The 14,861-nt window shown below is 38.0% G+C and overlaps 1 protein-coding gene across 1 annotated transcript in view; it reads right to left on the reverse strand.

Annotated features, from left to right (window-relative positions):
- thsd7ab (thrombospondin, type I, domain containing 7Ab) overlaps positions 1 to 14,861 on the reverse strand; it is a 110,669-nt gene that overhangs the window by 47,554 nt on the left and 48,254 nt on the right. Inside the window, exons 5-10 of the mRNA XM_088410582.1 lie at positions 13,462 to 13,530; positions 11,281 to 11,436; positions 9,513 to 9,716; positions 6,716 to 6,910; positions 4,110 to 4,350; positions 1,620 to 1,735 (exon numbers count right to left, since the gene is read on the reverse strand). Coding sequence (XP_088266708.1) covers positions 1,620 to 1,735; positions 4,110 to 4,350; positions 6,716 to 6,910; positions 9,513 to 9,716; positions 11,281 to 11,436; positions 13,462 to 13,530 — 981 coding nt within the window. The remainder of the gene's footprint in view (positions 1 to 1,619; positions 1,736 to 4,109; positions 4,351 to 6,715; positions 6,911 to 9,512; positions 9,717 to 11,280; positions 11,437 to 13,461; positions 13,531 to 14,861) is intronic.

Genomic DNA, 14,861 nt, shown 5'->3' on the forward strand with positions numbered 1-14,861 from the left:
TCTTTGTGCAAGCAGAATGTTTTTGATACGAGCCTTTTATTGTACCTAATAAACTGGCAGGTGCGTATATGTTTATCGACCAAGCTGAAGCGGAGTCCAATTAAAATGCAAAGTTATTGATGCCACGAGGTGGTCAATGTGGACGATAACGAGTGTTTGTGTGACCTCAACCTGAGCGTGTTTTGCTTGGGCAGCGTGGAAACATCAACGACATCTTTGCTGACACGCGAAAGAAAAAAAACAACAAGTTCATCCAGAGGTCGTGGATCTGTCAAATTAATTACGCGTAAGAAGACAAGGGTGCGCGGGGTTGGCTAGCTAATGAGACTGATGCTGCCCGTTCAAGACTGTGACGTCTACCGATAACTCAAGTCAAAATGTCCTCATAAAACTACACATATACATATTTTAAAAGATGTCCAATGGTTAGAATGAAACAATTTTTATAAAACAAGTCACAATTCCTGAATTGCGTGTTTTCATTATCTCTGTCCAGTCCAGGTGTAATGAATTTTTGACTTTCATCGTCGAATGGCATTGCCTTGAAAATGAGTTTTCGACATCTATAGCCGTCAATGGCAGTGAATGAGTTAACATAAACAGGCAAATCAGAGCATTTAAACAGGCAAATCAGAGCATTTAACTCATTCAGTGCCTGCTATTTTCAGACCCTCCTTTACCCAAATGTTTGAAAAAAACATACTGTAAAAGAAAGTACTTGGGGTTGAATGTCTGGACTCCGTAAAGACGTAAAAATACGTCTTTGGGACTGAATGAGTTAATGATCCTAAATGATATTTTCGTAAACATCAATTGTAATTTAGTTTGCAATAAACATCTTATGTGTGCTTTTGTAGAACGACCAAAGAAAAATCTTCAATGAACCAATCATACATTAAATGCAATTTAAATCACATTAAGCACATATTTGGGTGAAATTAAAGCCAACCTGAAATATCCATTTACTGCATATAAATATCATTTTTTACCCTCCATCCGTTTTTTGTAAATAAAGACAATTTAATAGTCCTCAATTGTGTACATTTTTGCAAACATCAAAATCAGTTTCGACTGCATGCTTGTTTTCCCAAAATTAACTGAAAATAAATAAAGGTAATCAATAGTCCTCAAACAGAAAACATTGCATGTCCATTATGATTCCACCATGTAGACTGCATACCTTTCCTGCACTGATTTTTAAAGCTAATTAGAGATGAGGCTTTGACTGGTCAGGAATCAAGTTTGCTATGTTCACTCCCGCAACGGCGCAAACATCTATTTCTAAATATGGAAATCCACCAAAATACCAAAAGAAAGAAAACTCAACCCACGGCGCAGTTTGACTGCACTATGAATTTGACTTGATGACAAAAATAGCAGCCTTAAAGTTCAGTCTTCCTATAGTAAGTTGCTCTAAATAGCATCTGATAAATGAACTGTACAAAGTCTGTCTGAAAAGTACATTGAATGAAAGCAAAATGTCCTGGCACAGACTATAAGAAAAAACAAAACAAAAAAAAAACAACGCTGTCTGTTTTCCAGCCATGCGAATGATTCACCATCAGCAAGGTAATGTGAGCTCAGAAGCAATTTTTTTTTTGTTGTTTTGCTTGGCATACCTGCGTCACAAGAATCGGGGCAGGGCGTCCATTCGCTAAAAGGGGTCATGATGCAATCTTTCTTGCAGGGCAGCTGACACGAACGCACCGTGCTAGGCCGAGGACCGTCTGGACACCTGCGCACAGGCACAGATGGAACTAACTTCAAAAGAAAAGGAGGCTGCTTACTTTTTGTACACCAAAGTCTACCTGTTCTTGACAGCAAAAAAAAAAAAGTGATAATACTTTTGTCGGTTTCTATGCATTGAACCCTTGTGCGGTATTTTGTCCAATCCTTGGATCTTTACAGCAGTATTTCTCAATCTTTTTCAGAGATGTACCCCCTGTGAAATACATTTTCAGCCAGTGCAAATAATTTTTAGGTTAAAAAAAAAAGACTTAAAACATGCCATCGACATCTAAATTAATAACATTTAAAACCTTTCAAACTTCATTTGTTTGTTTGTCCACAAAAAATAATCAACCTAAAGTGTCCTATTTTGGATTATATAAGAGATCTGTTATAAAAAAAGAAACAGCTTAATTATTAGTATATATTTGTCCACAAAAAATAATCAAGTGTCAGACCTTTTCTCAAAAAGAAATAATTATAAATATTTGTGCACACAAAAATATTAAAACAGAAAGTGTCCTCTTTTGGGATCATAGTAGAGACCTTTTCAGAAAATGAAATCATCAACTTAATTATTCATGAATATTTGTCCACAAAAAAATGATCAACCTAAAGTGTCAGACCTGTTGTCAAAAAGAAATACTTATAAATAAATATTTGTCCACAGAGAAATATTAAACATAAAGTTTCCTTTTGGGGGATTTCTGTTGAGAAAAATAAATCATGAACTGAATTATTGACAAATATTTGCCCACAATAAATAATCAACATAAAGGGACAGACCTGTTCACAAAAATAATTAGAAAAAAATATGTTTCCACAGAAAAATATCAAACAAAGTCTCCTTTCCTGGGATCATTGTAAAGATCAAGTTGGGTTGAACCATTCTAGTTATGGGGGAGAATCTGGGTTTTTGAAATAATGAAATCGTACAACCTACTGAACATAACATTTGTTTATTGAATTTAAATTTTCCCAAAACATTTAATTACTGCAATAATTGTTTTTGGATAAAACCCCCAGGGGTAACCCCATTTGAGAACCACTCCTTTCCAGCATTTAAAGAAGACATCAAGGAGCTGAAATTTCACCCAGATGGTGACAACATGTGAAAAATTAATATGGGACGACCACTTCGTTATTACACTACCAGCCATGTGCGACCCCTTGGCCAAAAGAATGCAAGAATGATGTGGAAGAAAATGATCCAAAAATGGATAAAATGCTGCACAAGGATTAAAGTAGAGGGAGTTTATACTACAGTAGCATATTTCTGGTTTCATAATCACACATTTTCTGTTTTCATTCTTCCATGGTGCAAACTGTCATTTAGTCATTCAGTCCTTGGAGCAAAAGCAGAAATATTTATTAGCATCCGTATGCTGATTAAATTGCCTTTAAGTATCAATGCTACTTAATTACTGTCATTATCATCACTGACAAGTGGCACCCGCTAATTAGGCTTCCTGGAAAGCGCACATTTGATTTTTATTTATTCAAGCCTGGCTGCACAGGAAAGATACCACTCGGGAGAGCTAAGGCTGTCATTATTTTTGTTTGTTACAATTTTATTCCGTATTTTTTAAAAACAGCAATTTCACTTTGAGCACCTGTCTTTCGGCGCATTGTGCCTTTCAATTTTTTCAGTTGCCAAACACTGCTGCAAAGTTCCTTCTTGAAATAACAAGTGTATGAATGGTTGAAGTGGAGACCTGGTGTGTGAAATTATTTCTATTGCCTAAGGTTGCATGTATTATGAATAACTGGGAAAAAAAAATCGTGATAAAATTCATATGCATCCCAATGTGAAATATTGTATATGGCAGAAAATACATACCTTTTCATAAAGTTTCATTCTCATACATAAAACATTTTTTCTCAAATTGCATTTTTAAAAAACTTTTATATACAGTATTTCATCTAGTAGTTTTGCATCTTTAATGTTATACTTGTGATTTTTTTAGCGTTTATTTGTGTATTTTTCAGTACAATTTGCGTGATTTTGTTTAAGTCAAGTCAAATTATTTATATAGACCTTAATCACAAAAGAGTCTCAATTGAAAGAGTCACAGAGATCTTCACAAATCATACCATGCCATCTCATGAACAAAGTTCTCACGAGGGCAAGAAAAACCTAAAAATCATACCTGAAGTAGGAGAAACCTTGAGAAAGGGACACGGATTCATTTTTGTATTTTTTAACCCATGTGTAATATTTTGACCATTTTTGGCTTATTTTCTCCAACATCATTCTCTAAGGATTTTAGCCAAATAAACTCTTGTAAATACAGTACAGTGGACTTTTAATATAAATGAATTTGATGCTTTTACAATAAACATCAACAAGTCTAAACATAGCAGACGGCAACAGAACATACTTTTTGGGGGGCACCTGTCCCACGTTGACACGAACGCACATGACTTTTCTTGTCTGGACCCCCTTGGAGCAGCTCCCCAGGTCCACCGTTGCTACCGCCGAGGTGGCGTTGAGGGGCACAGATGAGGGGTCCTCGGCACAGGGCCCCCAGGGGCCCGTCTGCCAGTGGTACACGGTGCAGGCGTGCTCGTTGCAGTTACGGACCTCCTGCAGCGAGCTGCTGTTGGGGCACGTGGCACCACCTTGGGATGAGACACAGTTTGTCAGGGGATATGCAATGGAATAGTCAATCCCTGTTTATATCAGGGGATCCATTCCAGATCCATTTTATCAGTGATTATAAATAACATTGTTTTTAATAATTCTACCGCTCCCACAAACGGTTAAAAATGAAGTTAGTCATTTAGTGTGCTTTTAGTTAAATTGTAGAGTGAATCTTACCTTTGATGATGTACCGTACTTTCCGTACTATAAAGCGCACCCTCAATTAATGACATATTTTAAAACTTTTTCCATATATAAGGCACACCACATTATAAGACACAACAGTAGAAGCACTCAAACTTTATTAGTAGATTACAAACCAGCTTTCTGACAACTCCATTCACTCCCAAAATGAATAAACAACTGTCTAATGTTTTATTTTATTAGTATTTCCGTGACAGTTTTTCTTTTAACAGCAAGGTACAGAATAACATGTAGTGCAACATTTATATCAGGGAACTTTTCCTCCAGTGCAATCACAATAAAGTAATACTCAAAGTACCGGTAATAACAAAGATAACTCAAATAATAACTCTAAACTCTCAATAGCATAATAACTCAAGGTCAATATGACAAACCTTGTTCAAGTATAAACACACAAAAGAAACAGGTAAAGTTTATCTTATCAGTTCATTCATCATCTCTGAATCCCAATCTCAATATTGATCCATATATAAGGCGCACCGGATTATAAGACGCACCATCAACTTTAAAAAAAAAAAAAGGCTTTTAGGTGCACCTTATAGTGTGGAAAATACGGTACTACTTTAAGTTACTCCAATATTTTTTCCCCTTTTGCAGTATACTGATACTCGCGTGAGTATTGTTATCCCTTGTGCACTATTTTAATGATTTCGAGGTCATTTTCTTTCGCAACATTCTGGTAGTATTTTAGCCAATGGATGGCACACTCCTGGTAGTTGAGATAACCAAGTGCACGTGCCTTGTTCAACTATGACATGGTGTCCCCATCTGGTTGAAATTTCAGCTCCCTGTCTCCTTTCAATGCGCTGCATCAAATGATTGGACAAAATACTGCACAAGGGTTAAACATAACAAATACAATAATTAACTAACATTTTCTTTATGTTCAAAGCATCCATAAATCCAGACTGTTCTAAGACAACCACATCTATAACTATTTGTCTATTTACAGCAAATCTTTACCCAAAAGCTCAGGAAATTTGGGCACCCGTGAAAGACCTTTCAGAAGAAAAACTATATTAATCAAGTGAGTCAAACAAACCAATAACAATAAAATAGCCAGAATTCCAACTACAAAACTGCCACTCACGACTGTATTTAGAAAGTGCTAACACGCTAATTAAGCTAACTAGACATCTCAAACTAGTCTGTTATCAATTAAAAAAAAAAAAAAGTCACTTATCAATACCCTCCATTACTGTGATCCAGGCCACAACCATGTCAGTGACTGTGAGTGAGGACAAACAAAACAAACACACACTTGTAATCAGCAAGGACAAACAGGAAATGATGTCACATCTAGCTCACAAAAAGTTGGCAAGATTGGGCTGTGGAAGAAAAATTCAGGATGAAACTAAGGCCCTGTCTACATGTAACCATCTTATTTAAATCCGCATAGTCTCCCCCTCGTCATTGTTGTTTGTTTAAAGAAGTTGCGTCTACGAAACCGCATGGTGCGGTTTCCAATTTGTGTACAAGCATGCCAAGTCGCTAGGTAGCAGTACTTCGCCAAATTCTGTCCAATCAGAAAGAACTTCCGCCTCTGATATCACCAGTATCTGCGTCATTGGCAGGAAAAAAGTAACACTATGACGCAAATCTCCATTCAAGCCATTAAACGCAGGTTTTGAAACATTTGATTACGATGAAAAAAAAAAAAACGGCCACATATAGCAAATAGAGCAAAACGTATGCGTTTGCAAGAACTTCGATCTACATGTAGACAAGGCCTAAAATGTACTTTAGACTTCCAGGTGATCTTAATTTAATCCTCTGTCAGGTTTTGAAAGTCCCACTTTAGAGATTTTCAGATTTTTTTGCATGTTATACCGAAAGAAGCTGAAATACAGGCGATTCTCCCGAAGGGAATCCAATTCTATGTCTTTTTCTGATTTCCGGTCTTTCTGTTAAAACCTTCTGATGACACACTGTGACACTCCAAAGTCAGCGCCACATTGCTTTCGGAAAGTTCCGTTTGAAGCATTGACATTTTAATCTCTAAAAATGACCTTTGAACTCCTTGAATTCCGTGACAATATATAATCATGCATCTTGAAAACTTCACTCAAAACCCAATATCCCAAATTTTTCCGGGGTAGCGTATGAAAAACGTGATGTGATTGGCACTCGAAAGCTCACCCTCGCCGGCGTTGTAAGCCAGAATGGATCGCGTCCTCATCTGTTTTCCCTCAACGGTCTTACTGGAGCAGGTCTGCGAGCAGGTGGACCACGCCGTCCAGTCGCTGAGAACGCAGTCCCTGGAGCAAGGCACCTGGCAGGCCACGGGATCCGGAGGCGGCGTGGACGAGCACAGGCTCTCATCCACTGGGACTCCTGAACAAAAAAGTGACACAAAAAAAAATAAAAAAAGGTGTCAGCTCACAGGAATTTCATTTTGTTGATTTGAGTTTTTCCACAAAGTTTTGAAATTTTCAGGGTTTTTAGATGTAATTCATCATGTTTCTAATATTTGCTATGATCATTTATGTTCCAAATGCGTAGAAATACAGTACTGTATATTTTTACATTTTACAACTCACCTCTGTGCTTGATTTTGTGTTTGTCAACCACATAATAGCCTAATTCACATTTCAATAACGAGAAAAAAACACAGCTTTTAAAATACATTGTTTTGTTTGTTGATAGTCTACCAAAAAAGACCAGGTATGTAAACAAGTAAGCAAAACGAAAATCTAATAAAATAACCAATGCGTGCTCTAAAAATGTTTTTTTTGGTCTTGTTTTCCAAAAAAACTTAAAAAAAAATATGACCCAGGCAATTATGGCATTGCTATGGTCCGAGGAAAAATTATTTTCTTATTTATTATTATTTTTAATTGGATTTTTTGTGAAATCATTTTATATATTACTTTTTTCAATGTAGATTATTCTTTTTTGTTTCAGTTTTTTCCTTTTTAGTATTTTTCTAATATTTGTATATTTATACAAAATATTTTCAAACATTCCTTTTGTGTGAGTCTATTATATTTTTTACCTTTAGTGTGTTTTCCTCAAAATATGGATATTGTCCCTTCATTTAATATTTGCTCATTTTCTTGTCACTTTGACTGCCATTTTACAATTTTTAGTCTTCTTGTCATGAAAAATTGTTCGATTATTTTTCTTTTTCTAACACTGGCATAGCGTTCATTAGCTCTCTTTGTGCCCATGACCTGTTGAGAGTGTTCAAAAGAATAAAGTGGTGTTCCACTACGTAATATCAGCATCATCGACTCTATTTAGTGGACCTCCCTGCAGTAATAATTCAAAAGACTTCACATATGTGGAGCATATTGACACGGCGGCTGAGTTAGACCTCGTTTACGCATTACATTTTTCATATGGATGCACCCTCCATTACTTGAGTGGCAGTGGCATATGGAATAAAATCAAAATGATAAATCCATGTGGAATTTACACCGGGGAGCATATGAATTATTAATAAGGCTGATAAAACCATGGCATCTGTGAGGTCACCATAAGAGAATGCAAGGGAAACCCGTATATTGATTATTTTGATGATCGTTTTAGGATCAAATATCATTAGCATTTGCGTTAGCATACATACATAAAAAACAAGTGTTTTGATTTTAGTTAACCAATATCTTGAGTTTGCAAAACGTCAAAACAAACAACCACAATCCAGTAAATCTGCCATTCACCTATTCTTAAGATGATTTCGAATTTTCTAGGCACAAGTTTTAGTCCTCGGAAATTTCAAGCAGATGGGCATCACTCAAAATTGAAAAATCCCAACGACAAGGAGACCATCTCTATTTTTAATGAGCAACCTTCACTTGTTGCTTGTATGACCTTTTCTCTCTCAGAGGAAGGAGGAAAAAAAAACCAAAGAAGAAGAAAATCCATTTTCATCCGACAGATGAGGGATCGGAGGCGGGCGGATCAATCAATTGTGGTTTGTCTCTTCACTGGAAGCATCAAGGACTAGTCCATTCACGTGCCGAGTGCGAAAATTTACAAGTGAATAACACACTGATAGCTGTGATTTTTCATGAGACCAAATAAAACAAAACATCCAGTGAAGGATACAAGAAAAAAAAAAAGTAGCACTAAAAGTCACAAGAAGGAAGACACGCTTAAAAGCTGATTTGATTTAGTGGTAGAGTTAATTGCTTGTGGAAGGAGAGGAGGTTGGAGTCAGCGTTATGGCGGGCGGCGAGTCGAGAAAAATGTTGTGTCATGCATAAAAATCATCAAAGCGGGGAAGTCTTTTTTTTCACGAAGAAAGAAGTGCAGCGCCCGATCTTTATAGTCCGTTTAGTGTCGTCGCAGAAAGCTGGAGTCGTTCCCAAAGTGATCATCTGTCACTCATACATACCTCCCAACTATTTAGGACCTTCAGTGAATATTTTCATGAACATCAAGGTCAATTTAGAGTTCTTCAAAACGCGTTTACGTGAGGACAATCTAGAGCAGGGGTGGTTTAGTCCGGTCCGAAAGATCCACAATCCGGCCTGTTTTCGATCTTTCCCTTCAACCAATACACCTGATTCAAATGATTAACTCACCAGTATGCTTCACAGAATCCTGATAATGACTCTGATTGGAATCAGGTGTGTTGGTTGAAGGGAAACACAGAAAACAGGCCGGATTCTGACTCTCGAGGACCGGACTTGGCCACCCCTGATGTATACATTTCCAAAAAATCCGTGATGGTTGAGAAACTTGAACCATTTTGCAAATATACAAAAAAAATTTTAAACCCCAAAATTCTTTGTACTGATTAAGGGATACTTGGCTGAAAACATATTTCACAGGTAGTACATCACTGAGAAAGGTTTGAGAACCACTGTTTTAGAAGATGGCGTTAAAAAGGGGGGTTAGCGTCGTCGTGGATGTGAACACAGCCGACTCCATTTGCGGCCAAACGATGTTGTTTTCGGTGTGACAGGTAACCGTGACCGCGTTAGCTCACCGTTGCTGTTGACGCACTGGACCCGAACGAGCTGCGTGCCGGGCCCGCACTGTTTTTGGTCTATGGGAACGCATCGGTCCAGGTCCACTATTCGCCAGGTGTAGCAGCTGGGTTGGTCGCAGGGCAGCGCCTCCACCAGGTGCGGGCAGTTGGCGGGGCCGCCCGTGGGCTCGTTGGTAATCTGGCGTCTTCTCAGTTTGAAGCCTGAAACAAGGAAAATGACTCTTGTGCTTTTGGAATGTTCTCTTTAGCGAAACGTAAAAATGAAGTTTGTGAGTTTTCGTAAACATGATCGATTTGGAGCTTTGGTTGAAAAGTAATCATAATTTTGTTCCCATTTTGGTCTTGAGTGACCTTTACGTACAACATGTTTTGCTCAACATGGACATTAGGACAAGCACGGAAATGGTATACTTCTCATGTTTTTTTAACCAACATGAAAATCATCAACTATTCAGTGCACTCGGAAGCCATATGTTCAGCTGGAATAAGATTAAAATTCCATGACACTCCATCATACATTTGCATTTTTGTGGGATGCTTCGAGATTTTCTGAGACCATTTTAGCAATATACGGCTTCCAGTCATCCGTCTGCGTTATGAAGATTGCATGTTAATTTCAACGAAGTATTTGAGCTATATAAGGCTTCTAGTCGTCCGTCTGCGTTACGAAGATTGCATGTTAATTTTCAATAAAGTTTATTGCGGTGCCATAAGTCAAGTGTGGAAGGCTTTTAGTGCACTGTAAAGCATGAACACTAAATCTTTTACAACAAATGATTCTGCAGGGTACATCTTGCAGGAAAAAGAAAAGATTGCATAGAGCACACATGGAATTCAGTACACAAGATACCATAATTCCCCAAATATAGGAGGCACCTTTAATTTTGGGGTCAAATTCTGGTGTTTTCTTTGTTACCGTGTAAAGGGTGCACCAAAAGTTTAGCGACAATGTAAAAACTATGGCAAAACAGAATACATCTCATCTTTTGTAAATTCTTCATATTTTATTATGTTCATAGCCGTAAGTTATATATTTGTTGCAGGTTAAGATAAGTGTGTTTCAGATTTCCCACATTGTGAGCGGTCAGTGAATGCCGCGCCAGTGTAACGTTAAATGCGCTCGAAGCAGTTGTTTTTTTGTTTTTTTTTCTCGTGACGCAGCTCGAGTTCATTTTGCCATACATACCCTACGTTACGCACCATCTGTGTTTCACCAAGTTTATGATTTTGTTTATATGCCAACAGAGCACAATTCATAAACGGGTTAAATAGAATAACGCGTTCTCTAACTGAGCACTCGGCTGCATACAATTAATTGAATCATTTGGAGACATTATAACATTTACTTGACCCTCTCTGTTTTAGTAATATTCCTGCGTGTGAACAAAGATGGACTCGAACGGCGGTTCAGCCTGTTCACTTCTTTTAATGAAAATAATGCCATGACAACCTAAGCTAACACAATCTGCTGTTAGCTGCAACAGGCACTGGCTGCTGACTTACGCCTCTAGCTTGTCCTGTTATTGTAAGTATCCTAAGAAAGAATACATCCAGAATCAGTGCGTCAAAACTCAGCTTATGTGGCTGTCAGATCAATCTTCCTCGAACGGTGTTGGAAAAAAAAATCCAATCTTTAAGTTATCATTTAGAGGATGCACCCATACTTTTCACATTCATTTTTTGGAAAAAAAAAAAAAAAAGTCTTGTATCGGAGGAATCACGGTATTTGCTACAATTGGCTCAGTGTCCGATGAATTCGTGTTACCTTTCTTGGCGGACTGCTCGTCACAGCTCTCAAAGGTGCACGGCCCCCACGCACCCCAAGGAGACACTTGGCACTCTACAGGACAGGCCAACTGGCACAGCTGCGAGCGGGCGGGAACGGAACCGCCGCACAGACGGTTTTCCACCGGACGGGTCGCTATGAGGTAAAGGATAGAAAGGACATTAATGGGAAGTACTTTTAATTTTCCAGAATGACTTCAAAACATGGCCTGTACAGATTTTATGATGAGGGGCAGATTATTCCAATTTCAATAATAAACCTGGCCAGGTGCTTCAGAACAAATTGCATTGGCCTTTAATTCGCGCTGTTCTTGAAAAGTTAAATATTTCTCTACTCAGGCACGGAGGAAATGCTGATCTCCACTTTGCTCCCACACAGAGATCCTAATATTTCCACCATTGGAAAAAAAAAAAAAAAAAAAATCATCAAAATACAACTTGTGCTCCTGTAAGACATGCAGGGGCTTAAAATCGGAAGAGCTGAATCACAAATCCTCAGCGCACGAGTCAAGTGGGGGCTTTTGAAATGCAAAGAGGCCAATTGCACTTATAAATAATTCCTCTAGTAAACACGCACGCACACACGCGCACGCATGTTAAACGGTGGCTTGTGGAGCCCTGTTAATCCACGCCTCGTTAGGAAAATACACCTAACGAGTGCCCGCTTTGTTTCCTCTTGTGTTGACTGACAGTGCTGAAAGCTCATTTGCATATGGTTTTAGCCAGTGGTGGGCGGCGCATTTAGTGCGTGGGCCTTCAGTTAGGTCTTAACCCGACTTAATCTGCCGCTTAAAGCCAACGTTGGCACGTTCAAGCAATTATTTAAAAGAAAAAAACAAACTTTCTTATAGTACAAAAGTACAATGTAACAACACATAACTGTGCCAGTAATATCATCTGGAGTATGTGACAATATTTACAATATCACACACATTTTTGTTGGGTTTTATGGAAATTTGTTATGAATGGAGAAATAATTAAATTTTTATTCATTTAATTGAAAGATGATTTGATGATTCACCTAAAAAAATTGTATTTGGACACAACTATGCCAGTGATATCATCTGGTGTATGTTACAATGTTTACACTACCATGCAATTTTTTGTTGGGCTTTTTTGGAAACATGTAACAAATGGAAATAATGGCATTTTTATTTATTTAGATGGGGAAAGCTGATTTGACGATTCACTTAAAAATGATGTAATAACAGTGTGCCAGCAATATCACTTGGAGTATGTCACAATACCACATCACCTAAATTTTATGGGAAAAAGAAACAAATGTGAAATAATGACATTTATATTCGTTTATAGGATGATTTGATGATTCATTTGAAAAGTCAAAAAAGGCAAAAAAAATGCACCGGTGAAAAGTTTCGGGGAATAAAAAAAATCAAAATCAAGTTGATACAATCTTAGACACATTAAGAGAAAAGGAAATTCAAGCTGATGTATACCTGTGAACTGAGAGTCATTCCAGGTTATAAAGCATCATCCACATCATTAAGTTGACTGCGAAAACACCAAGATATGCAAAACTCTAATCTGGGAAAGATGTGCCTACTTGAAGGTTTTTGTTTGTTTGTTTGTTTTAGGAAATACTGTAATTCCATCAATATTTCTTGATGATATAGATGACTCAATCTACAACATTTATAAATACTGGGAAAAAAAAAACAAACTGAATCATAGGTTGTATCCAAACTACATTTACTTGAAGCAGTGCAGCCAAACCAAATGTCCTAAAATGATGAGAATAAACTGTTAGAAATATAATGAGGAAAGAAGAAGAGTAGGGATGTAAGGAGAGGATGTGGAAAGAGTCCGCACGAGGCGATGAAGGAATGTGAAAGAAAACAAAAAAGGAGCTGGTGGAGTAGAGATGAAAGTGAATGGCGAGGAGTTGTGAGGATCGGGTGTCAGCAAATGTAAAAAGCAACTTCCAGGAACGTGCACGGTGATGAGGAAGAGCGTGAAGAAGAAGAAGATGAAGGCAGACTACAAGCTGTGATGCGGAAGGATATAGAGAAAAGGAAGAGAAGGACGAGGATGAAAAATGAGAGGGAGGAAAAAAAAAAAGGAAAGGGAAGGGAGAGGAGAGAAGAGGAAGCCGCTAAAGGAAAATGAGGGTTGACGGGAGTATTTAACTCAGACTACCTACCTGTGATGTGGAAGGAGATAGAGAGGAGTGGGGGTACGCTAGGCTTCTGTTGTCTTTGGGTCTGACTCGCTGCAATAACAGGGAGGACAGACAACACTAATTTACTACTAGCTAGGCTAACTACGCAAGCTACGGGCCGTTAGCTATTAGCTACACATACGGGGACAGGGCACTAGCATGGTGAGATGGAAGGTATTGGGCTCATATTAGAGTCTGACGCTGTGATAACCATGAGAAAAATTTGCACACTGTCACGCTAATAAAATAACAGCTCCATTTTTTTTTCATTCAACACAATTTACTTTTTTAAACAAGACAAAATGATGAATATTTGGGACATCAGGAAAGTATAAAAGAGTGACTAAATAAAGCGATATATTACCACTCTTCTTGTTTTTGAATTGTTCTTAGCTAGTCAATGCCCTAAGCGATGTTTAAGACCTAGATTTCCTTGTCCTCCATACATGCCAAGAAAGTATTTGGAAAAAAAAAAAAAAAACAGTAACTGCCCTCCAAGTATTTTCAGAGGCGGCTTGTTCAGTCAACTCTGCAAGCGTCAGCGATACCATATCACTAGCCCTATTACTGATTAACTGCATCGTGTTTTCATGTATGTCCTCAGTGGGAGCCACTAGACTTCTAAACATTTCTGACATTGGCAATATCACTTAGAACCTTTACAATTTAGCACATACAATACCATTTTGAAGTCACGTCTTGAGAGTCATCTTGTGAGATGCAAAAGAGGCCATGCTAAGCATCATGACTTGATTTTGATTGGTAAAGTTTTATCCAATCATCTCTCCAATCATGTCTGGTGACATCATCCAAATTCGTCACATTTATAAGTTTAGACACTTTAACGTGTCATAATCTCCAGCTTGATGTTTCAGTCCGACAAAGATCTCCTCCGTACTCTCCAACAAAAAACAACGTTTGCCATCTACTTATTTTCTGCCACACTTAAACACCTCCTTGTTAGATTAAAAAAAAAGAAAAAGTGTTCTTTACTGGTGATATATTATTAGCGGTTATTGAAAGTTTTACTTTTTATGACCATGGTAAACTAAGGATGACTACATGGATGACTAAGATCTGATCCAAGGTCAGTTTGATCTTAAAGCCATCTCATAAACAAGCGTCATATACATAAATCAGATAAGGCCTTAAGAACGGATTTGTGGTGAGTCAAATCTAATACTATAAATTTGTCATTGACAATTTCAGATCTGATTTGAGGTCAGTCACAGTGTGTGTTTTGCATATGCTGATGTGCTTCTGCATGAAGCTGGATTTATAAATGGTGGACCTCGCTGACTCGCTGAGAGATTATAAGACCCGTGCCCGCTCATGAACACCCGCCAGCCGAGAGAGCTCCTGCTCCTCAGAGATAACCGCGC

This window comes from Hippichthys cyanospilos, chromosome 3 (genome assembly GCF_059441005.1).
Source record: "Hippichthys cyanospilos isolate Australia breed blue-spotted pipefish chromosome 3, RoL_Hcya_1.0, whole genome shotgun sequence".
Taxonomy (NCBI): domain Eukaryota; kingdom Metazoa; phylum Chordata; class Actinopteri; order Syngnathiformes; family Syngnathidae; genus Hippichthys; species Hippichthys cyanospilos.